At 52.5% G+C, this 24,850-nt stretch overlaps 1 protein-coding gene across 9 annotated transcripts; it reads left to right on the top strand.

The window, feature by feature from the left end:
* Nucleotides 1-1,724: 1,724 nt before the first annotated feature.
* On the top strand, nucleotides 1,725-22,331 carry Krba1 (KRAB-A domain containing 1). Of its 9 annotated transcripts, none has more exons than XR_010048120.1 (18): nucleotides 1,725-1,979; nucleotides 6,918-7,044; nucleotides 7,367-7,486; nucleotides 8,888-9,037; nucleotides 9,756-9,911; nucleotides 11,177-11,308; nucleotides 11,525-11,698; nucleotides 12,408-12,563; nucleotides 13,273-13,473; nucleotides 13,662-13,835; nucleotides 14,162-14,311; nucleotides 16,551-16,703; nucleotides 16,955-17,137; nucleotides 17,770-17,964; nucleotides 18,044-18,187; nucleotides 19,000-19,119; nucleotides 19,567-19,694; nucleotides 21,084-21,272. XR_010048120.1 is itself a non-coding variant. In XM_013152248.3 (18 exons), exons 1-18 carry the CDS (start codon nucleotides 1,968-1,970, stop codon nucleotides 21,887-21,889), a joined length of 3,234 nt encoding a protein of 1,077 aa, XP_013007702.3. In that variant the 5' UTR covers nucleotides 1,726-1,967; the 3' UTR covers nucleotides 21,890-22,331. The 9 variants fall into 9 exon arrangements, 8 of the variants coding, with proteins under 8 accessions (XP_013007703.3, XP_013007702.3, XP_013007701.3 ...); XM_013152248.3 differs by having other exon boundaries at nucleotides 1,726-1,979; nucleotides 11,204-11,308; nucleotides 19,587-19,694; nucleotides 21,084-22,331; XM_013152247.3 differs by having other exon boundaries at nucleotides 1,726-1,979; nucleotides 9,759-9,911; nucleotides 19,587-19,694; nucleotides 21,084-22,331.
* The last annotated feature ends 2,519 nt before the right edge of the window (nucleotides 22,332-24,850 follow it).

Raw genomic sequence — 24,850 nt, forward strand, 5'->3', positions numbered from 1 at the left:
TTGAATTTTTTTTTCAAAATATGTTGCATCTCATTTCTATTTTTATCTCCAGAGTATAAAAGTTGTTAGACTCCAATTTGAGTTATTTATGTCCAGCATGGGTTCAAGAGGTATGGGAGCCCACACTACAAGTACCAATTTAACCCTGGACTGACACCATCCTTTTTTCTTTCTCTCTCTCTCTCTTATTTATTTATTTATTTTTTTTTTGGAGAGTGGGAGTACCAGGCATTAAACTCACATCTGACACTTGCCAGGTAGGTACTATGTCCCTGGGGTACATCTCAGGCCCTAACACAGTCCTTATTACTGATCTTCATAGTCAAGGGTTACTGTCCCAAAACAACCTGCTCATTTTATCCTGGAAAACCCTTGCCTCCTTTTGCCTCCCACGATATACTCATGAATGGTTCACCCTGGGATGCATACCCCACATTACCATCCTCCATCAAGCCAAGCAAAATCTTTGTTCTGGAGGGCTGGTTTATCTCCTACTCTTTTTTAGGTTGAGGAGGAGCCATTAATTGTTAAAGCCAGTTTTCTACAACCCTTTTGTAATGCAGATACAAGGGCTGGTGTAGATGCAAGAACTAAGTCAAACATGTACCTAAGACTTTGGGGAAAGGTAGAGGCTGGACGTTTTCCATATTTCGGAGAACAGGCTATTCAGCATCTCTGGCAAACCACTGGCAAACTGTTTTCAGTGACCACTGACCCGGTGTCTACAAATGGCACACGATGCCCAGTCAGGAAGGGGGTGCTTGAATCAAAGAGATGGCAAGATTTGACACAAGTAAAATAAAGGTGTGTCTTTTTGGGTGGAGCTACTCCTTTAAAACAGTTTTTAAACTTTGAGGTTTTAAAGTTTGAGAATCCTGAGGCCGAGGGAAGGGTAGGGCTTCTGGCCTGGAACTTACCCTAAGGAGCCACTGGAGATGAGACGTTGAACCTTAAGTTTGCCTTTTCTTTGTGATATCTCCAAATTTTGTTCAGTAGGCTATACAAGCCCGGTCCAGCATCAAAGATGTCGTGGGGCATGAAGGCAGGACTTTGCCTTGGCTCCACTAGGCAGAGATGGAAAGTGGTCTCCGCCCATGAGTCTCCTCTGAAGCCGTTCTGAAATGCATCTGATGTTCTGGGTGATTCCTGACCACAAAGCCAGGAGATGCCATCACAACCCAGCGGTACTAGAGGCCAGTTGGGTGGTCGGGAAAAATTCCCTTTTTTGAATATTCAAGAAGATGAGGGCTCCTCCGACAGGGCTTTGGGCTGGGGGGCTAAACTCACAGCAGCATATGCCCTTCTTGGGACCGCTGCTCCCGCTGCTCATCCAGGCAACTGTCTCCAGAAGCAGGCTAACCTTATGCCCTTCTCCGAGTTAACTAGGGTCCTCCAGACAGAGAAACGAGGCTCAGCATGCTCAGCCTGGACCTCATGTCTAGCAGGAAGCATCATACCCGAATTTGGGGGCGTAAGAAAAAGCGGAAAATGATGCAACCCACGATTAGTTCATTCATCATGCATTTATTTAAGATCTACTGCTTGCTGGGGCCCACTTGGCCAGCAGTAGTCACACAACATGTAACCGCAAGCCAGAAACAACCAAGGAGCTCAAGGACTTAAACCGGAATGGCATGCGCAGTTTCACAGTGGAGGGTCCATCAGGGCACAAGGGATGGGGCCTCAAGACCCCGCCCCTAACACGCCATCGACCCCTGCTCCCGCGTAGCCTTCTGGGAAGTGTAGTCCGCGCCTGCGCCCGTCGGACCACCGAGCCAGTTACTCCGGTAGAAAGCGGGTCCACCTCTACCGGACTGCCAGATGAGAGGGACAGGCCCGGGCGCGCCCACCCTCGCTCTTCCCTCGCGTCCCACGGCCCCGGCCTCGCCTCCTGGCTCGCGGAGCTGGGCGGACGCCGCGCCGGAAGCTGGGGTGGTCAAGGGGCTGCCGTGAGGCTGAGGCCCAGGATGGCGCGCCAGGTAAGGCGAGCCGGGGCGTACGCGCGGGGCGACCGGGGCAGCAGGGCGGGGAAGACCGCGACCGCCAACTTTGGGCCAGCCCAGTGTCCCAGATTTCTAGTCGATAAGTCTGGATCGTCCTCCGCCTCCCCCCATACTACCGGTCCCCGAGACACAGTGATCTCTAGATTCTCTCCATCCGGCGAAACTTGTCCTTTGCCTTTGCTCTACATGGCTTCTTTCGGTTACAAATTATCCTGAGAGTAATGGAGGTGGGCATGAAGGCCTCAGGGCAATGGCTGTCTAGTACTTTTATATTTGATAAGATTCTGGATCCCGAGGAGTGGGGAGACACAGAAGACAGAACATATTCCAAATTTTATCCTACTAAGGCGTGTAGAATCGAGAATTGTAGGGAGAGCTCCATCTGCCGTCGCTGGGGCACTGTCCGAGCTTAGCTGTGGGCTGTGGAAATGCCTATGGAGACGTGCTGCATTGTCTTCTGATGGGTACCTGGAGCCAACTGTGCAGTTGTGGTGACTCTGAAACTTTGGCCAAACTGGAGCGGCGTTGGGATGGTGGCCTGAAGTGTGGTCAGGTAGAGCAGGCTCTGTGCCAGCACCTTGTCATCACATAAGCATTGCAGAAGAGGGGAGGAGCCAGGAAAATGGACTGCCGCAGGTCAGGGCCAGTCTTCTTTGCAGCTGTAGTTGACAGGCAGCTCAAGGACACCTTTGCCCAGACATGCCATTGGCCCTACTCGGGACTGGACCGCTGACTCTCAGAAAAGTATGCTTCCTCCCACTGTAGTTTCTTGGGGAAGGTGGCTAGCCGTGACCTCGGTGAGTACAAGGTGGAGAAGGACAGAGAGAACCTGCAGTCTTCCTGCTTAGTACGACTTCCCGAAGTCCAGGGGTGTAGGAGCACAGCCTGAAGGGGAGACACAGGGGTAGCGTGGTGTGATCTAGTGACCTAGGAGCCCAAGGTAAGCCTGGAGTATGGTCTAGGTTGGTAAGATGCATGTTCTGATGGGTGTTAGAGGAGGCTGCCCGGCTCTGGCAGTCCCAGATCGGCCCAAAGCCTCTCTCAGTTTATTGGGGAGGAGGCTGAAGTGAGGTCCAAAGGGAGCAGAGGGTGCAGGTGGTGAGCTGCAGGTGATGTCCCTCCTGTAGACAAGCATTTGCACATTCAGTTTTTCCACACACGCGCTCCATTCTTCCTGCACTTCTCTGGACACTGACAAGAGCACCAACTCTAGCTACAGCAAGTCCCCATTGGCATCTTTTGAAAACTTGGTCACCAAAGATGGAAGAGGCCTGGAAAGCATTGCTCACAAAGATCTATTTAGCCTGTGGGTAAAAAAGCTTTGGAGGTAGTCCTGTGTGGAAGGCCCAAGGTGCCAGTATGTGTGACATGCAAGTAGATGAGAGGCAGACAGACCAGGTGGCAGTAACACCAGTCATAGCACTGTACACACCCCAGCATTTACTCTGGGCACTTTCCCTGCACTAATTCTCTTCGTGTTCACAACATCCCTGGGAGGTAGCTTATCATGAACTTAATATCATAGGTGAGTTTGCTCAGCCCAAGTGGCAAAGAAGTTTGGCTGAAGCTCCATAACCAATTAGTTCTGTGCACCCTTCTGTTTTTGGGAGAAGCAACTTGCATTACCCAAACTCACAGAAGACAGGTAGATCAGAATACTGTGATTTGAGACTGGCTTCCAAATTTCATGTGTTGGAAACTTACTTCCAAAGTTGTATGCTAATGTTGTTTGAGAGGTGGAAAATTGGGAAGCAGTTGAGTTATGAAGACTTTATCCTCATGAGTGGATTACTCCATTGATAGACTAATTGATTAATCAGTGATGGAAGGAGTGAGCTCTGGCTGGCTTGCCCTGGTTTACCATATCACATGTTGGGATACAGAAAAAGGTCCTACACAGTTGTGGCCTCTTAATGTAGGACTAACTTCTCAGACCAAACCTGTAAGAAATTTATTTTCTTTGTGAATCACCCCATCTCAGGCATTCTGTTTAGAAACACAAAATGGACTGAGACCCAGAATAAACTAGCTGTGCACCGTGAAAATGAGAGCTAACACTCAAAACAGGAAATATATGGTGGCTGATTAAATCATTGGCCACCTGCCTTGTTTGTTTTGTACCACTATACCAGGATATAAAGAACAGAGACTTAGTTCTCAGTTCTGGCCAAATACCACGGGGATGAGGTGACCAAGAGTCATGGGGCCCTCTGTCAGGGTCTCCAAGATCATCCAAGGCTCAAGAACTCACACGAGGACTCAGACTGAGCTGCTAGGCATCAGATACCATGAAACAACAGTAGCAGAGGCATGGGTGCAGTCTGGGGACAGCAAGGGACCAGCTTTCCAGAGGCCTTATCCAGTGCAGTCACAGGACATAGTTCTTCCAGCATGAAGTTGTGACAACTCCTGCAACATGTCGTATACTGGGGAAGCCCACTAGAGAGCAGTTAGTCACACAGGTACTCTCTGCCCAGGACATATGCAGATTCCATGTTCCCAGAAGGAATGCAGAGGCTTAGTACAAACTGTTCCCTTAGCACAGCCCAGCTACTGAGAATTGTGGGGACCCTTATGATGTTCCCAGATGCCTGCCAGGACCCACCTGCCTATAGTCTTTTTAAGAGCCTGTCCTGTTAGCTGTGTGGTCCAGAAGAAGAAATGTAAACCATTTTCTAAGAGAGATCCTGGAGGATGTCTGTGAGGTTCTGGAGAAGGAGTGACCATGATGGGCCACAGCCACAGGTTAGCTCGGGGGGAAAGGTTGTGGCTGCCACCATGACACAGAAGGGACCAGGATCACAGAGTGAGCTAGGGTGGTGGACGGCCTCTGACCACCTTTGGGCTTCCAGACTGCTAGACAGTTGGTAGTCGGTCACCAGAGAGGCTATCCTGAGCCAGAGAGGTGGGTAGAACCCATTTTTGACAGGGTCAAAGGACAGCAGGGGGTTAAGGGCATGACTGTGGTGCTGTCAGCTCTCAGCTGTCAGGGGTGGCAGGTAGAGTGTGGCAGCAGCAGGTGACAAGGCTGCCAATTAATAGCAGTAACAGTTTTTTGTTTTAGATGGGGTCTCATGCAATGCAGGCTGGCCTCAAACTTACTACACAGCCAGGCAGCCCTCAAACGTGTGGTAAGCCGCCTTGCCTTAGCCTCACTAGTGCTGAAACTAAAAGTGTGCCATTACACCTGGCTCAGAGACAGCTTTTTTTAAATCACTGGTTTGAGTAGATGAAACAAGGCAATAGATCATCTTCTTTGACTTATTGGGAATGTCATTTTAATAATTGTCACAAACAATTAATATTTGTTTCTAAGCCAAAAGAACCATTCCAGTCATTTACATTCTGTTTGTGTCATTTGCACGAAGTTCATTTTTTCCATTATTTTAAATTCATGGCCATCAGATGCTGGTCATTTCCTAGGGTTTCATGGCTAGTCTCAAGTCCATGAATGACCTTTTCAAGTAAGACAGAAATGTTACTTTTTTCTCATGAGCCACAATGAGTAGAATGAGCATAGAAGAGTTGAGTGTGGCATATGAAACTGTCCAGGGTGCTGAGTTTTCTGCGTACTTCTCTAAGAAGTGCACAGAATGACAAGGCTCCCAGCCCAAGGCAAGAAGGTGAAGCTGGGTGAGCCTTTTTTATTTGTTTGTTTGTTTTTGTTTTGGTGACAGGAATGGAACTCAGGACCTTGAGCTTGCCAGGCAGGAGCTGTGCTGCTGAGCTATAGCCCCGGCCTGCTGCATGAAGTTATTATTGCCTATCCCACACCCACCCTCAGTGGTACTTAGAGAAGCAACATAATAAACACTTTATGAGTTTTATCTGCACTGTAGTGTCATCTCTGCTAAAAAATGTAGTGTTCAACACAGGTCGGTCAATTCTAATCCAATACGTGAAATCTAAAATGCTCCAGAATCCAAACTTCTGAGTACCGTGACAGCTTGCATGGAGAATCCCACACCTGACAGGTCACAGTTAAAATACACTCGAAATACTGTCTAAAGTCACCTTCCACTTATGTGTAAGGGATGCGTATGAAACAAGTGAATTTCATTTATAGACTCAGGTACCAGTTTCAAGCTACGTCATGTGTATATGCAAACACTGCAGAACTGAAAATCCAGAGCCCGTCTGGATTGGGTCAACCTTGGTATCCCTTGTGGTTAGTTTTATTTATAAATGTTTTTAATGTCACAGTGATAGGATCTTGGGTCGTTGTACATTGACAGTGAAGTGTGCTTATTAATGCAGGTAAGTCTGACCTAATGTGTTAAGTTTACAGCTGACTGGGCTTGACTTTTGCCCTGTTTCAGTGGCCACAGAATATGAGATCATATTAGCTTTCTGGGACTGCCTTGATTTAGGATCACAAGCCAGATGGCTTAAAAAGTATCAGAGTTTTTTCTCTCACTAGTTCTAGAGGCCAGAAACCTGAAACCAAGGGTCATCAGGGGCACACTCCTTGTGAAGGCTCCAGGGCAGAGTTCTCCTTGCCTCTTCAGCTTCTGGTGGCTGCAGGTGCTCCTTAGCCTGCATTTGCATCCCTCCTGTGTGTGCCTCCATCTTCACATGGGCTCTTTTCCCCATGTGTCTATCTCCATATGCCTTCTTGTAATGACGCTAGTCACCTGGCTTTAAGTGACCCATGTAACTAGTTTTATTTGTAGTGAGCCTGTTTCCACGTAAGGTCATGTCCACAGATACGAGAATTAGGACTTCAGTATATATCTTGCTGGGAACTCAGCTGGCTGATGGTACTGTGCTTAGTACTGTTCTTCATGCCTCTGGTGCTAGGTTCCAGCCCTGCCTCTTTCTTCCCATACTCGGCATCCCCTGGGAGACACGGGCAGGTCCCTAAGACCAGGGGCAGCTGTAGAGCCAGCCAACTCCTCAAGACTGTGCCTGCAGGTGCCCATCAGCTTCAAGGACCTGGCTGTGCGGTTCTCGGAGGAGGAATGGCGGCTCTTGGAGGAAGGGCAGCGCGAGTTCTACCGGGATGTGATGCGGGAAAACTATGAGACGCTAGTCTCCGTGGGTAAGACTCCGGCTCCCAGAGTCTCCTGGCACCTCAGGCCCCCGGACCTTTGTCTTCTTATCTGGGAGGTGGGTGGTTTGGGGTGTTCTGAGAGCTTGGGGGCTGGCCTGAGGCTTGCTTTCACTTGTGCACCCTTGCTTTCATGTTCTGTGTACTGTTATGGGATCCTGGGTGCCATCCTGTGGGGCCTCTGTTGTTCTTTGAATCTGGGTGGCCATACAGGCATGCGTGAACATGCAAACTGCAGCATCTGGCCACTGTGAGGCGATGGAAAGGGGAGGCCACCCTGTTCCAGGGTGAGCGTCTCCTCTTGTCTTCCTAGGGACAGCTGAGCTGCTCCCCCTCTCTGCTTTCCTGTTACCCGTGGAGCCTGGAGGAGCCCCGAGGGCAGAAAATCGCACTGAGCAGAGGCAGGAGCCGACTGCGGGGGCCAGCCCCCAGGGTGAGTCTTTGTGGCAGACTTTAGGCACCCTTCACAGCTGCTGTCCTCAGTCCCTAGCACCAGCCCTACCTGGCACTGCCCGTTGCCCCTCTGGGCTTGGGCTCTGGTACATTGTCTATGCTGGCTGTTGCATGGAAAAGTGCTCAGAGGCTACCTGGAGCACCCTGGGCTGCTCTCGCACCTCAGCCCCTCCTCTTGCCCCCATGGAAGCTTTACCCCAGCCCCCACCTTAGGGCCAGCCTGCAGCTCCTCAGATGGTAATGTAGTCCATGGGGCCCAGGCTGGGTAAGGCCCAGAAGGTCCAGATGGCCCCCTTAAGAAGGGGGATAGGACTGTTACCTATTTTATCTTCCAGCAGATTAAGTGTTTCCGTCTTTATATGTATGACTTCAATCCATATTTATTTTGGTTTGTGGTAAGAGACAGGGATTTAAATTCAGTCTACCTGGAACCAATTTCCCCAGCACTATTTGCCAAAGAGGGTATTTTTCCTCCAGCATATATTTTTGGCCTCCCTGTCAGAGACCAGAGAGCTGAAAATGCCTGGGATTGATTCTACGTCCTCTATTCTGTTCCTTTGATCCACATGGCTTTTCTTGTGCCTGTACCATGTTGTTTTTATCATTGCAGCTCTGTAGTATAATCTGAACTCCAGAATTGTGATGTCTCCTGCTTTCTTTTTGTTGCCCCCAGGATTGCTTTTGCTATACTGGGTCTTTTCTGGTTCCATATGAATCTTTTTTTTTTTTTTTTTTGTCTTTTTCCTTTTTATTGGTACCAGGGATCGAACTCACGACTGCCTGCTTGCAAGGCAGGCCTTGTGCTGCTGAGCTAAATCCCTAGCCCCCCCCCCCTTTTTGTGGTTCCATATTAATCTTAGGGGAGTGGTTTCTAGTTCTTTAAATGTCAGACACATAAGCTTAAGTATCGCAAAACTTTTTGTATATGAAAAACTCAAATTATAAATAGTTTTTAAAAAGATAGAAAACAGGAAAAAGGGTGATAATAATCTCTTACAAATAAAAAGGCTGGGAGGGAAAGGAGAATAAAAGGAATTAAGACATGGTAAGCACAAGATGACTATAAACCCTCAAGGTGAATGTAAATATTTTGTATTGCAAACATGAAAAAGAGAAAGAAAGGAGACAAGAATAATATGGTAACCATGTAGAGTCAGCCTGTTACCTGCCTCCCATCCTGTCCTAGCTGTGCCCTTGGGCAGGTCACCTGACCTAGGTCCAGGTCCTCTGCTTCTCCCTGGGCATCTTCTCCCTCAGGCTGGTCTCGGCTGCTTTTCCGGTGATGGTGAGGGCTGCCCAAGGGGCTGGGTGTGGTGACACATGCAGAAGCGTGTGTGCCACACAGCGGGGAGGCACAGGGCTCACGGTAGCCTTCTGCCAGGAGGACAGCTGCAGCCCAGCCTGCACCTCACCGCCTTGGTGCAGCTGGTGAAGGAGATTCCAGAGTTCTTGTTCGGGGAAACCAAGGGCGCCGAGGATGGCCCTGAGAGTGAGGGAGCCAGCCTGGATGGGGACACAGCGAGCCTACAAGGTAAGACAGAAAGCAAGGGTGGCCTCCGGAGCCTCTCTGTGCTCCACAAGGTCAAGGTCAAGTCCATAGCACCACATGCAGTGTCCCTGCCAGCTCCTGGAACATACAGCAAGGCCGTGGTTCCTGGTGGCTGGGCTGTGTGCCCCCCCCTGCAAGCTCCTAGCCAGGGAACATAAGAGCAGCTCAGCCTTGCTCCTAGTGGATTCTTTGTGCACCCAGCTTCCTCATGGTGGCCCCACCCTGTCAGCTCGTACCTCACATGGTAGGTGACCGGTGTGTTTGTCCCCAGTTGTGCGAATGAGTTAGGGAGGGAAACTGAGTCTTATCCCAGTGGCCCATGGGGGCCCAGTCATCCCTCACTGGCTCTGTGTCTGCCTTCCTCTCCAGCTGTCTATCTGCCATCCAGGGTGGCTGAGCTCAGGCCCCATCTCCAGCCTAGAAGCTCCCCACACTCCAGCCCCACTCAGGTGATGGCAGATGAAGTAGAAAGTGGGGCAGAGATGGGGATGTACGGGGGTGCCAGGAAGTGGCTTTAGAACTGCTGCTTCCTGTTCTACCAGGGCACACCTGGCTGTAAATCTGTTTCACAGCTCAGTCGTGGCAGTGCTGAAGTCACTGATACCCAGGCTATTGTTAGCTGAACATGGCAAGAAAGGACTGGGATTGTGATGATGTCGGGACATCTTACCAGTTGGCATCTCTTCCCTCCTCTCAACAGCAGCTGTGCCAGTGGGCATCTGCCCTCTCCAAGGCCTGCTCAGCTGCCTTCCTGACAGCCCTGTGAGCCAGCCCAGCCTGGCCACCACGCCCTCCAGCAGTTCATCCTCTAGTGGCCCTCCTGGAGATGGGGGCCAAGGAAGCCCCCTCCACACTAGTGAGTCTGACCTCATAGGGAAAGCGCCAGCCAGCATGGAATCAGGGATTTAGGGTGCCCTCTTCATTTTCTCTAGGTCTCCATTTCCTCTGTTGCTAAATGGGACCAAGATCCCCAGGGAATGAGACAACATGCTCTTCCTCTGGTCTGCAGACCAAAGAGGAGGCGTGACACTTGATCATGCCTCTCACTTTGCCCCAGTCCCCTCACTGAGGACTGTGTGCACAGGCAAGGGAATCCCAGGTCAGCAAGTGGCTTCCCTGTACACCTGGTCTGATTCTCAGCTTTCACCAAAGCAGTGCTAAAAGCCGAGGAAGTAAGGATAGCCACTGGAATTCTCAGGAGTCTCATTTGATCTTTAAATCTTCTTGCAGGGGCTGGGGATTTAGCTCAGTGGTATAGCACCTGGCTGGCAAGCGTGACATACTGAGTTCAATTCCTAGTACCCCCCCCCAAAAAATAAAACAAAACCAATACTGCTTGCAAATTTTGCATTTGTCTATATATCTGAGGGCTTTTGGTTATTGCTGTTGTTTTTATTGCTACTTTCTGTTTGGTTCTGGGGACCGAACCCAGAGCCTCTCAGGTAGTAGGCTGTTGGTCTACCACCAAGTCATCTTTCATTTAGATTATTTTAAAATTTTTTTCATTTAGATTATTTAAATGGTAAAAAATCAATTTTCTTGAACTTGGACAGTCTTTTGCAGTTGATTGTAAAAAACCCAAAAGGGATAGAGAAAGAGGGAGTTTTGGACTTGTCATTTGTTCTTTTCCAAAGTATTAGAACAAAGAAAAGCAGAGTGTGCAGCCTGGGAGAAGCAGTGAATAAATGGTCTTATTAAATACAGTTGGGAGTAGTATGGAATAAAATTGGCACTCCCTAAAAATGCGCCAGTCAGCCTGTGGTTTCAGGTGTCATCTGGTCCGTTTGCTGTAGGGTTCCATGTGTCCTGATTGAGAAATAGGACTGTGGCCTGTATGTTGAGGCTTGCACCAGATTGGGGGGCAGGGGCAGGTGGAAGGGTTGGAGATTATTCAGAGTGAATACCAAGCTCAGTATTTCCAGTTAAAGTGGAAGGGAAGAGGGGAAAGCCTGCGTGGAACAAGTCCTCAGAAGGACTTGTGTCCTCCCACACAAGTCCAGGTTCCCAGGAGTTGGCTACCCGCCAGGGGCTTGGAGACCTCAGGAGATCTGTCCTCATGGGGCCCGGATGTGGGGTAACACCAGAGTCTGGAGCCTTGGCACCCGGTGTGTTTCCCAACAGAAACTGCTGACAGATCTTGGCCCACAGGGAAGGAAGGCCCAGGAGCCCCAAGTGCAGAGCTGAACACTCCTACCTGTAGTCCCAGCCGGAGGAAGAGTCCCCAGCAACAAGAAAGAGAGTCCAAGGGGCCAAGTGAGAAGCTGGCTTTCCTGAGGGAGGGGCAGCCCTGGAGCTGAGTGGGGCTGCCATTGGGAAGGGAGGAGTTTAGACCACGTGAGGAGGTTGTGCCATTCTCCTGTCTGAGCCTCATAACACAGGCAGGCCTGTCTGTTGCGTGGGTGGGCTGGTGAAGGGCTCACGCTGCCTTGTCTGGACCACACTGACCTCAGCACCCATGTGCCCATGCAGGGGTCTCTCCTGGAACCAGCCCTTTGCAAGGCCTCATCAACTGCCTGAAAGATATCCTCATGCCTGGGCCACAGTGCCCTGACCTGTCCCCAGGCTCAGTGCCTCCTCCTCTGAGCCTGGATAGGTCCAGGCAAACAGGAGTGGACTTGGGGTCACGGAGCCCGTCCTGGCCAGGTGAGTCTCTGGAAAGCATGTGTTGCCGTGCCACAGCTGTTTCCTGGCTGCACACCATCTGCCTTGATTTACCACCCAGGCCCTCCTATAGCCCAGGTGTCACATGTCTGTGGGCAGATGGCTCTTCAAGGATAGTAGTTGGCTAAAGAAAACAAAAACTCGGTAGTGGACCCTACCCTGGTTTCTTCAGTGCTCTTTACTCTTGCTAATACCAGGGCACTCACCTGTCCCTTCCTGTGGACCCTTGGTGAGGTGCTGAGAGCGGACTCTGAGGCCTGGGGAGTGCAGTGGAGCAGGAGTTTGATGTGCCTATAAGCCACCAAAGCCTTGGCCCTTGTTTCAGCATCTGTCCCATTACATGTGTGTCTGTCTGTCTGTCAGAATCTGCCTCTCCTTGAAGGGCAGTGTGGCTCAGGACCACCAGCGGCTTTGGGCTTCCCTCAGTGGAGCACCACGCTTACCTTTTGGTGCACCCTTCTGCCCTCCCCTCTTGTCCACCCAGTTCTTTGAGGTGTGTGGTCCCCAGGCATCTGTACACCAGGTGCTGAGATGATGCTGGCTCATACAAGACTAAGTAAGCCACAGGGAGACCCAAGTTCCAGATTTCTGGCCTGTAGCCTTCTTTCTGCAGTAAGAATGGTACCCTGCCCATAATCAGGAGGGCTGAGGATACTGGGCTCAAGTAGAAATGCATGCCTTTTTCCCTTAGTGAAGACCGAGGCCGCTTTGGGGGACTGTCCCCTCCAGGGTCTGCTGAATTGTCTGAAGGAGATTCCCAAGACTCACGACAGGTACCCCAGCCCCTCAAGAGCAGGGCACTCACTGGTTCAGGAGGATCCAGGGCCCTGGAAGAGGAATCCTGGAGGTAAACACTGGGCTAGGAGAGCCCCACATATGACACATCATCCGGGCTATGGGTGACAACAGGTAGGCCCCTGTCGATATGCCAGTCACAGGAGCCATGTGGGGATCATCACTGTGTGCCTGAATCGAGGCATGCAGGAGGTGCTTAGCCAGTGCTTGAGGATTTTCCAAACTGTCTCTTACAGTGGTGAAAGTTCTAGAAGGAAGAAAGGATAGTGGGGAGGGGGAGAAGCCAAGTAATGCAAGGTGGAATTGTAGCTTAGCATGCTCTCAGGGCACAGTTGTGATTCAGGGTTCCTGTCGATATGTTCCGGTTAGGTAGTATGCCTGGGATTCAGGGGCCCCACCAGTGAGTATGGATGGGATGGGTGCCCATTCCCATGGCCACCTATTTCTCTGCATATATGAACTCAGTGAAGCCTGGGCAGGGTGGGGTAAGCCAGTCCTGCTGGCCGATGGGAAGGTATGGCTTGGTGCTGACCTAAGACAGCTTGCTCTACCCTGTTATGCCAGTGCTTCAGGGCACCCCAGGCCTCTGGGTGAAGGTGGTATGGTTTGGGTCTGCAGTGGTTGAGAAGTGACTGTCCCCAGAGCCCTGACTGCCAGGCAGCAGAGAGTCCTGTGAGCCCCTCCTAACCCTCTGCAGCCTCACAGGATGGCATGAGTCCCAGCCTGCAGCCTGAGCCTCCCAGCCGCCCACCTTCCCACAGGACCCGGACACCTCCAGACTCCGCCTCACCCTGCTGGTCCTGGAGCTGGTGACGCACTCACCATGGTGAAAGTGGAAGACAGCTGGACCCCGAGCACCGCGGTGCCTGCATCCGGCCAGCTCAGCAGGCAGGGCCACAGTCCCTCTGCCACTGGAGATACTGGAGGGGTCCATGTGCCCGTCTGGGGCCCCGAGGCTCAAGGTGAGACCTAGGTTGTCTTCCCTATCTCCTATCTCCCAGTGAGACCTAGGATGCAGATCCCAAATGCCCCATGGGATCATCTCCTGCCTGGCAAGCCCCCAGGGCTGAGTACAAACTTGTCACCTTTGCAGAAGCCTGGGCCAGGGAAGCTGTGAGAAAAGATGCCAGGCTACTCTCCCTTTTTGCAGCTTGCAGGGTGTCGAGCTCACCTCTGGAAGCCCTGGAGGCTTGTCTGAAGGGCATTTCCACAAGTGCATTGTCACCTCCTCAGCCACCAGCCACCTCTTGGTCCCGGACCCTCCAGCCAGGAGATGCTGGGTCTCAGAGACCTGAGCTGCGGCCCCAAGGATCACACAGTGAAGGTAGATGTGCCCGTGGACCTGGAGGGGTTTGTCACTGCATGTAGTAGCAGGAGCTGCCAAGGACACTGTTAGGACCCACCCTAGTCCCCTGGGGCCCACCTGCCTCTTCCCCCAGCCTCTTCTTTGTCCTCAGAAGTTCCCCACAGTCTTCGGGCCGCTTCTTCCACGAGCTCTTCTCCCTAGTCCCCAGATAAGCTGTGGACACTCAGGATTCTCCTCAGTGCTGGGGAAACTCCGTGGGCAGATCCTTTGGGGCAGGGTCTCCTGGTGCTACCTCTCCAGTGACCTCTTTCCCAACTATGCTATCACTGGACTGCTCTCTGCAGATGCCACCAGGGAACCACTTGCACCTTTGGGCCCCACCCAACCCTTAGTTCCTCGAGGGACCCCCACTAGCCTCTCCTCAGCCAGCAGCACTGATGGGGACCTGGACTTCAGGAGCCCTGGAGGGAACCAGGGCCAGCACTCTGGCAAAGGTGAGCCCGAGTGGCCCACAGGTGAGTCCCTCCAGGAGCCTGCAAGAGGCTCTTGCCCACATCCTCTTGTGCCTCTGCACCCATTGCCAGAGGCAGAGCTGGGAATACTGAGGCAGGAGCAGGTGCCAGCCTTGTCTTGGGTGGGGTGGAGTTGGGTGAGAAGTGCCTGGGCTCAGCAGGGGCAGGACAGAGTCTGAGGTCTCTTAAAAAATCCGTGCATTAAACATATCTTTTTTCCAGCCAGAGACTCGCATCTAATACCTGATTGACCTTTACCCTAGGGAAAAATGTCATGAGGCCCTCAGACATTTGTAAGATACCTTCAGAAGAGTACTTGGTGACCGTGCCTTCCTGAAGCCCCCGGGGGAGACATCCTGGGACTGGAGACCTCGGGGTGCTTTTTCTCCGGTTCCCTCTTTGGGCCTTTTCTTTATCTGAATAAGATACTCTTGGTCCATCTTGTCACACAGGTGGACATGTGGTTTGTCTGCTTATAATATTCTGTTCTGATCACATCTGCTGTTAGGCAAGGGACCTGGACCAGGCCCAGGGTGGGCCAGTAGGGTCCCAAGAGCCAGCCTGGTCCTTCTCTGTGCCTGAGTCCCACCTGAGGGGAGCACCTTGGGTGGGAGCTTCTCCCCTAACACATGGCAGACTCATCATAATGTTTAGTTTTTTAATAGGTGGTATTTCATGGCTTTGTCCAAAAGTTATGAGAGGTTCTGTAGGGAAGATGGGTTTCCCCCCACCTCTGGCCCTCCAGCCCCTCTTTATGTCCCTGTGCCAACCCTGTTGTGAGTTCATCACCTTCCAGACATCTGTCCCCTCACACAGCGTGGAAGATGACCGGGGCACCTCTCCTTGAATGCAGAACAATTGCTGCAACATTAGTTAAATCGAGTCTTATTCTCGGCTACTGATACATATAGAGCAAGCTGTGCTACTCTTTTTCCCTTCAGTGTTGGCTGTAAGCAATACCAACAAGGCCGGTCGAGGTACTGATGTGCAATCTCTGACAGTTTCCTGTCTCCTCACATAGTGCTCTGTATAAAGGATTGAACGCAGCCAGGTAGCAGAGCCACCCAGCTCCAGGAATGTTAACTGGGTACAAGCCTCAAAATAGAGAGACTCTGACTCCCCAGGCCACAAAAGTTTACATATCAGAAACCAAAGTCACAGCCTCCAAATGCATTCATGTGATTTCCCAGTGAAGTTATGTGGACTCGTCTTTCCGCATGGCATTCTCCCTGCATTTTGTAAAGATGCTTTTCTTCCCACCTGGCTCGCCAGCTAGGTACTTACCTAGTTCCCGCCATCCTCACTATCGCTCATCCTTGAACACTTCTTCACAAGATAATACATCCTGGGAGAGGCCTTGGATCAGGGCCTTTGTCCACACATCCTCACTTGAACCGGACTTAGGACCCCTTGGCTGCCCATGACTTTGAATATGTCCTAGTGTCTTTACTCTTGCTGTGGGTTGCATTGGAAGTAGTAGATTGGAATTAACTCGCTGGAATTCTGATAAGATTTCTATGGGATTACAAATATAACTTGCCAGATTATAAGGTGAACTGGAAAAAAGATTACAATACTTGGATTACAATATGTAATATTCAGGTTTAATAACACAGATGGTGGCATCTGTGCCCTTACTTTGCCTCTTGTCTTCGGCATTTTCCAACACGTTGTCTTAGCACCACTCCTTTCTTTGTAGGAAGGGGCAGTGTTGAGGCACGCTTCTCTTCAGGTCCCCTCTGCTTGTAGCCTTGCAGGAGATCTGAGCCCGGCGGCTGCCCCGTGATAGCTCACATCCGGCCTCTCCAGTCCTGGGGTGGTTCCCCCCGCCCCCCGACTTCCATTCAGGGTGTCGGTTCCTGCTGCCTGCACAGCTGTCACTTGGAATATGGTTTTTATAGTGTGTTTGCTTCCTTCCTAGCTGAAATCGAATGAGAGCTGTCCTGCCCTGGTGTGTGACATGGGCAGCAGGGAAGTTTACATTGTTCTCCTTCGAGAGGCAGAGGAAACAACTGCCGCATTCGATTGTTAGGACCACCAGGTGGTACCGTCCCTCATGATGGCCCCACACACCAGGCTTCCTCAGGGGCAGCCTGACATACGTGTTTAAGGTCAGGTCTCTGTGCCAGCTCCTAAGTTGTGACAGCACACAGTGGAAGAGGTGACCTCTGGGGTTGGAGCCTGGGCCACAACCAAGACCAAAAATGTCTGACCTTCACAGGGTGCCCACCAGGGAGCTCCCCACTTCAGGGCCTGGAAAACTGCCTCAGGGAGATCTCTGTTTCCAGGCCACAGCCTTCCCAGCCCTGCCCCTCTGCAGTGGACAGGGCACTGAGGAGAGCGGAGCCCAGGACCTGGGTGACATACAAAGAAGGTAACTTGGTCTTACAAGGAAGCCAATGGGAGTGGAAGGGGGCCTGGGAGTGGGCCCAGCTGCCACCACGCTGTTTTCCCCCAGAGCCTGCAGGGAAGACCTTTGAGCTGAGGAGATGTTCTAGAGGTACCCAGGCAGTCTCGCCCTGAAGCCCAGTGGTTGAGAACCCTGCTGTGGTGATGCTCTCTCTGCTTCTGTGACTACACAAGGCTCCATGGGGCTGACAGGCATTTGGCTTTCTCTTGACACAGGACTGAGAGGCGAGGCCTGTGAGCCAGTCCACAGCACCCAAGGAGGAGGAGAGGGGCCCACCCAGAGTCCCCGCTGGGCCAGCCCACAGGTTTTCCCTTTCAGCTGTGTCCCTGCCTGCCACCAACCAGGACTCAAAGACCAGGGTGCCACCAGGCCAAGACCGTGGAAGAGGTCACAAGACGGTAAGGTGCCCTCAGTATTGCCTGGCATATTTTCCAGTTGAGAAGGAAGTGGATTTCCCATCTGTCTCTGTTCCTGTTCCTTCCCTGATTCACATTCTGTGCTTGGAGTATAGATGCCAGGGCCAGGCAGAAGCTTCCATGTGCTAGGAAAGAAGATGAAGTAACTCAGGTGCCAGGAGAGCTGGGTAGCTGGCCCTCATTCTGTCAGCCATTGAGTTTCTCAGGGAGAGATGCTGGCCCAGGGAGGTGCCCCTAGACAGCTCCTCAGCAGCCCCCAGGTCTTCACAGGGTGACAGGATGACAGCTCATTAGTGTGACCAACTGGCAGTCACCAAACTGATGGCCCCTCCTGTGTGGCACTGGGTGAAGGGACAGTGACCTGCCATGAGGGATGGGCTGCCTGGCTTGTTAGACCTGGGACCTGGCCAGAACTTCACCACTACAGCTTCTGGAAGTTTCCTGGCTGACTTTCCAGGGGAGCAAGACTTGGCTCTGGCTTCTCTTCCTTGCACCTCCCACAGCCAGTGAGTGAGCTGTTCAGGCCTCCCTGGAGCCTGTGTATGCTGTAGGCCAAGCCTGAACATCCTCCTGTCTGCCTTGAGTGATGGGCAGCAGCTCTGTTGTTTTTCTAGGGCTCGTGGCCAGACCCTCCCCACTGCATTGCCTGGAGAGCTCTCTGCGGGGGATTCTGCCTGCCAAGCCCTTGCGTTTCACCTGCCTGACCGACCCCAGCCCTGGGCCAGGCCCCAGCTCCAGCTCGAGCCTCTACAGCTCTGACGGAGAAGACCTGCGGCCAGAGCCAGAGATCTGGCAGCCACCCCTCCAGGGTGAGCTTGCTAGGTGGGGCAGTGAGCTGCTCTCTGGGGTGCCGCTCAGCACACTGACACCTGCTTGCTTATGATACAGAGAGAGGCCACTTTCCCAGCTGCAAGCATCCTGTCCCTCTGTCCCCTGGCCCCAGTGGATCCTCCACTGGCAGCAGCAGCTGCAGCCCTGCAGACAACCCTGGGGCAAGAATAGAGCCCCAGGACTACAGCAGCCTCAGGGCAGGTGAGCTAGGGTCTCTGCAGAGGGTGGCTGTGTGTCTCTGGAGGGCCAGGGCTCCAGATTGTCCTGGGTGCCTTGTCTGACTCTCTGCTGGCTCTAGTCATCTCATGTCTGATGCTTTAGTTGTCAGCAAGGAGGAATAAGCAAGGGAGGCGGATTATTGGGTAGGGGGCATGGGCCACACTTGTGACCACCCATGCAGAGAAAACTGGCAAGGTGTTTGATGATATGTGCATACTGTGTGCTTAATATGCATGCATGTGCTTAATATGCATGCGTGTGAAACATGCATGTGAATGTGTGTGTATGTAATATTAACATTGTATCATGTGATACTATAACATTTGTAAAATTTGACAGTCAACAAAAGAAGTATCAAAAATGAGATTTCTGGTGGCCTATGCCTGTAATGGTGGTGCATACCTATAATCCAAGTACTCAGGAGGCTGAGGCAGGTGTTTGAGACCAGCCCAAACTACACAGCAAGACCCTGTCTCAAAAAGATTTTAAAAAATCAGAGATTTCCTCACTGGGAGAACATGTTTGAGGTTGTCCCATTAAGAAGGGTAGACATACCTGGGCTTGGTGGAATACACCTGTAATTCTAGCCCTCTAGGAGGCTGAGGCAGAAGACTGCAAGTTTGAACCCAGCCTCAGCAACTTAGTGACTGTCTCAAAATTTAAAAATTACTGTTGAGGAGTTCAGTCCCCAGTACTGGGGAAAAAAGAAATTAGTGTCACTAGAGATGCTGACTTCAGCCCTAGGCCACTTTACTTTTCCATCCTGGCTGTGACCTAGTGTTTGCCCCTAATAGGAAAAGCAGAAGACAAGACTGGAGGCAGCTCTCTGTTGCTCAGGAGAGAAGAGGGCGCAGAGAGCACATGTCAGCCTGGCTTTCCCCGCAGTGCCGCAGTCAGAGGAGGAAGAGGGAGAGGTAGGACCCAGGGAAAGTCGAGAGGCTGGCTCCGCTCTCAGGCCTTGACCCATGCCTGGTGTAGGGGCCAGCTGTACCATGTTCCGCATGGCCCTGGCACCTAGAGGAAAACGGTGGAGCCAGCTGGTCAGATGAGCAAGTCCCCAGCTCGTGGTGGAGTCTCCCTGGGATCAGAACCCAGAGATCAGATCCTGCCCACCTGTCCTTGGCCTGGTGGACTCCATGGCTAAGGCTAGAACTGGAGGATTCTGAGTCACATGTGGACAACACCCACCACAGTCTTCTCTCCCACTCATGTAACAGGCTGGGCTTCCTGATGGGCCAGGGCTCCATCTTGCATCTTATTTAATCTTGGTTTAAAAGCTGAACGTGGCTTTTTGGGGGCCACATCAGAAGATCCCCATGTCAGAGCAGCTCCTGTAAAAGTATACATAACTCTTCCCCAAGTCTGTGTGTTCTTTCTGCAGAGACAGCTGGGGCCCCCTGGCCTGTCCCTCCACCAGAGAAGAGGCCCATGAGGGCCAGTGAGGACCCCAGGGGCCTGGAGCCTGGATGCAGAAGACCTAGTGTTGCAGGTGAGCTGGTGGCTGCTCTGTGCCCTCTGCACGGGCCAGGACCAGGTCTCAGCTTGAGGAGGAAAACACTCCAAGTTCATCATTCTGGCCACAGTGAGGAAAAGTCTTGCCCAGAAATCTGTTTCTCTGCAACGTTTTATAACATAACATAAATCAATGGGGTTTTCTCAAAAGCACGGATCTGCCTGAGAGGTGTTCCAAATCAATTGGGGGTCGGAAGGGACTTTAGAAGACAGTGGTAAAGGAACCCTAGTACTGTCGGGACCTGGCAGTGCCCTCCAGGGAGCTTTGGCTCCAGATCACAGCCTGCTCTTAGGTAGGGGTGATGCACCCACACACTGGGTCACACATGACTTGCCAGGTGGCCTGGGCAGAGGTATCCCACCTGGCATTGTCTGCCCACTCTTAGAATGTGAGGTTTAAAGCCCTGGCGCATCCAGGAAGCCCTTGCCATTCCTCACATGGAAGCCTGGGACCAAACTCTGGCTTTGATTAGAGAACCAGACCAAATGGGGTGAGGTCTGCCTTGGCTGTCGCTGTCCTCTGTCCACAGCCTTGGAGGTGCTGAAAAGATGAGGGCTGAGCCTTGCTCAGGAGCACTGCCTCAGTCTGGGGTGAGCAGGTTAGACTAGGAGGGGTGATGATGGCTGATGCTGGCCCATGAGGCTTATCTGGTGTTGACACCAGTTCCCGGGAAAGAGCTGAAGAATTTGATGTATTTTTTAAAACATAACTTAAGGTTAGAGTCCTCTGAATCTTACCTGCTAAGTGGGGAGAGGAAAGGCAAGAGGGCCAGGCCCCGTGGTTTGTGTGTAACCACGAGTCCTCCTGGGTACTGAGTGGCCTTGGTATCCTCAGCTGTGTCCCAGTCTGTCCCTGGTGCCCCTGGCCTTGTGCTGTCAGGGGTCCTGTTCTGGGCCCATCTCAGTGACCCGTTAGGGCAGGAGTAAGTACTCTAGGAGACATTGAATCCCAGGAGTAGCACAAGGAACCCATTTACTTTTTTCCTAGAAAGTGGGAGACCACTATGTCTGGGCAAGTGTGGTCACCATGGAAACTCAGTCTGGTTGATCCTGCCTGTCAGAGGGTGTACAGCAGGCAACAGCTAGTTTTGATGTAACAAGGCTGGGCATCGATATCCATAGGCCATGGGCCAGAGATGCAGTGTGGTAGTAGAGGGATTGCCTTCCATGCACAGGCCCTGAGTTTGATCCCCAGTATTACAACATCTTTGTGTATTATACGTAATGTACTTTCTTAAACTAGAGCAGCCTTCTGTTCTAGAAGCTGGGCTTTAGGGGATCAGGAGACTGAACACCAGTTCAAGGGTCTTCTAGGCAAGAGAAAAGTCCTTACAGCCCATGAGTTCCAACCTTGTCCTTTCTCTAGTTTCAGCCAGGACCCAAGGGAGACTGCTCCTTGGGGACCCACCTGAGCTGCCCAGCAATTGTTCGCCTCCCACAACCATCTCACCTACGTGGTCAGCCACCTCCCCCTGGCCACTGTGCCCCTGTCGGAGGCCCCTGCAGCAGGAGCTGCAGAGCCTGGGTGCCACCCTCACGGAGAAGCTGGACCAGCTCTTTGCAGCCCTGGCAGGCCTGGCTCAGGAAGTGGCCACCATGAGGACACAGGTGGACCGGCTGAGGAGGCGTCCACGGGGGCCTAAACCAAAGGGCCCAGCTTCCTGGCTGTGGTCCCTTCCCAGGGGACATCGCTGGGCCCACGGCCCTGGTCACAGACACCTGCCCTACTGGAAACAGAAGGGACCTACTAGGCCCAAACCAAAGGTCCTGCGCGGCCAGGTGGAAGGCTGCAGGTCTGGTGATCCCCAAGGACTGTCCAGAGCAAGAGTATCCCCAGTGCCACAGCTGCCTGCAGACACCGTCCTGGCAGAACCTTCTAGGTCTAACAGCAGCCCATCGCAGCAGCCCACCTTGGGGTCCAGTTGTCCTGCTGTGCTGAATGGTCACACCCTCCATGGACACCCTGGGCACCACCAGGGCCTATTCACCCCTCTCATCCCTGCTGCCTCACCCCTACTGCAGGCCTCTCCCACAACCAGCACAGACCCAGAGCCATTGGCTGCAGGAAGTGCCCAGGTCAGCATCCTAACCCAGTCCAAGGAGCCAAGGGGAGTCCTCCGAGAGGACCTCTGGGGTGGTGAGCACAGAGACCCAAGGTGGGGGGCCCGTTAACTGGACCCTTCATCAGGCTGGCCTCACTGAGCATGCAGAGGGTGCTGGACAGGTTCCCCTGCTCTGCCCCGTGGCCCTTCCCGCTGCTGGAGTTGGAGCCCCAGTGGTGTCTGCTCTGGAGGCTGCCATGGAGCATTCTTCGACCACACCTCAGGTTTTCTTGGCTCAGGTTTATGTAGACATTGCTTCTGCCTTTCGTCCTCACCAGATCTGTCCAGGGTCACTGCTGGGCAGCAGTACACATGCACAGAGGCAGCTGCAGGGTGGGCACCAGGGCCGTCACTGCTGGCTGCCCACCCTTCTGGGCTCTGCACTGCCTTCCTGGAGTGAATGCCAGTCCCAGTTGAACCTCAGGAGAACTGTGGCCAAGGTCAAGCTGGGTTTACTGATGTGAATTCCAAAATTAAAGACGTTAGCTGCTGGGGAAAGACCTTGGCTCCTATAGGAGGTGTGGTTTGTGAGGCCTGTGTGGGAGCGTGGCTCACACATTGTGCCCCCAGGTGCAGTCACAGTGTGCACTAAAGATGGGGCAGGGCCCGTGTGGGTCCCTGGGGAAGGGCTGTACACCAAATACCATGGACTGGGCTACTGATACCCAAACCTCAAAATTGAGGTGCTACCAGGGTTGGTTCTTCAACAGGCTGTGGGGGTGGCTGTCTGTTTCAGGCTTCATTGTACCTTTGAATGGCTTAGTCCATGTTCCCACAGGTCGGAGCATGCCAGGACCCCTTTTGTATCAGAACACAGTGATACTAGCTAGGGAGTCACCTCACCAATTTAACTTGATTACCTCTAACCATCCTCTCTTCAAAGAATGTCACACTCATGGGTTGAGGGGCACGCCTCTTGTAATGCATTAGGGGGCTGGGCCAGGCATTTGGGTTGTCTTGAGGTGGCAGTGTGACCAGATGTTTGAAAACTACTTCTGCCTGTTGGACCAGAAGGGACCTGTGTCACCCCAACAACCAATACCTGGAGCTGAAACTTCCTGTACCAATGGGAAGACCCGGCTGCTTGGGGCTGCGCAGGAAGCTCTGCTGTCAGAGCCCTGGGGACCTTGGAAATCCAGGGTGACAGGGGCTCTGACCATGGTGACTTGACCACAAGCAGCTCGTGGCTGCCTGAGCATCTTTAAAGTCAGTTTTGCTGGAAACATGGGTGCCTGGTACCCTCACAAGGAAGGGCAGGTGGCTCTGTCTGGGGTGTCAACAGAGCTCCTGCTCCTGGCTGCCTGGTGGGTGACTGAGCAGTAGAGGAGACAGCAGTCACTGTCACAAAGGGAATCTTCAGGACTAAAGCAAATGTTGAGGCAGCACCTTGGAAATTAATGTCCATAGGATCACTGAGCATGAAGGTGGTGGGAACAGGCAGTGGCTTCCCTCACAGAAGAGGCCTGGGGAGGAAACGAGGCCTTTCCGAGCTGGAGGACCTGTTTGCAGACAGCGAACAGGACAGGCCATGGCTCCCCGACGCCTGAGGGTCTCAGCAGCTGCCCCTCCTTTCCAGATAGGCAGGCAGCTTGTACTTTGGGAAAGGGAGGGTGTAAGGGAAGGAGAAAGGCACCTGAGAAGGGGGCAAAGGGGTCCTCAGGAAAAAAGACTTCTGTCCCCAGCTTCACACTCCCTGCTAAGAGGAAGAGATGTTGGCAATAATGGGAAGGGCCTGGTGCTGTGTCTGTGTGGCATGGCCAGGTCACTTTGCTCTGTGGCCAGCGCACAGCTGTTGGGCACACAGGTAAACAAGCAGACTCGGTGTCCTGGCTCTTAGCGGAGGGGGGAGATAGCTTAACTGAGCTTGGCACAGCCCTGCATCCACTGGCACAGCTACCTCCTGTACCTGCGTGGGACAGGCAAGAGTCAGGACTGAGCCCAGTCTAGGTAGTGCAGAGCCAGGTGGGCCATAAATTAAGTTCAAGACTGAAATATGAATAAAATGCATAGCAAAGGTTTTGTGACGTGAGCTGTGTTCATCTTGCAGGAGGTTAAGTCTCTAGGTCCTGTGGCTACCACAGTGGTTCACTGAATCCTAGAATCTTCGGTGCACAATGTGTGCAGGTTAGATCCTTGGTACCATGTCCAGGTCTAACTCCTGTCCAGAAGAGGTCTGGGGAGGAAATGAAGGCGTTCCATATTGGAGGACTTCATGAACTCTGTGGAGTTCCAGGAGCCTGGAGTGTGGCACAGAGGAGGCCTCAGATCTGCCTAGCCCAAGAAGTGTCTAAGGCACAGGCTACTACAAATGACCTGAGTGCAGATCTTCCCCCAGCCCACATTGGCGTTCCGCTGCTGGCCTGAATTGTGGTCCCCCATGAGGCAGCAAAGCTGGAAAGTCCTGCTTCAGAAGTTAGAAGGCTCCTCGTCCCACAGTCCCCAGGCTACCCAAGGGCCCTGATGGAAAGGAGGCTGGAATAGGGGAGTGTGGGGACCACAATTCACTGCCTGTGACACCCTGTGATTCAGTGCTGCCTCAGAAAGGAGTTTGGTGTGCTGCTGGAAGGCCAGTGTTTGACCTTATTTCAGTGGGAAAGAAATGGCAGAAGAAAACACTTTGGTTCCAGCAACTCTAAGCCATCTGCAGGAAAGGGGAAGAAATTACAAAGCAAAGCTACAACTAGCAGCAAAAAAGGACTGAGAAGTCACCCCTCCTGTCCCTTCACACATGTCTGAGGACTCCTTGCTTGAAAGACCCTGCTGTCATGAATGAAGTGTTCGTGAATGACGTCATCCTGTATGTCACCAGGCATCGAGCATGTACCTTAATATTGGCAAGTCCCTCCTCCTGGAGTGGAGCTTGACCTTGTGCCTCCTTGCTGGGTGGGGACAGAGGAGTGTCCTTCAGGTCTTCCCTGCTGACTGCAGAGCCCATACCTTAGCCTCACATATAAGGCCTCCCCTCTGTGTCTGCTACTGGACCACCAATCCCATTGTTCACCAGGTCCTCCCACAGGAGTGAGTCTCTGAC

Source organism: Cavia porcellus, unplaced genomic scaffold, assembly GCF_034190915.1.
Source record: "Cavia porcellus strain 051 isolate PalLab524CR breed Dunkin Hartley unplaced genomic scaffold, mCavPor4.1 scaffold_6, whole genome shotgun sequence".
Lineage (NCBI taxonomy): Eukaryota > Metazoa > Chordata > Mammalia > Rodentia > Caviidae > Cavia > Cavia porcellus.

Bases quoted from the DNA above. Each gene is read 5' to 3' on its own strand.
- Krba1 (XM_003469748.5), top strand. The intron at 9,038-9,755 runs GTAAGACAGAAA...TCCTCTCAACAG, and splicing joins GGACACAGCGAGCCTACAAG to CAGCTGTGCCAGTGGGCATC. The intron at 13,836-14,161 runs GTAGATGTGCCC...TGCTCTCTGCAG, and splicing joins CCAAGGATCACACAGTGAAG to ATGCCACCAGGGAACCACTT.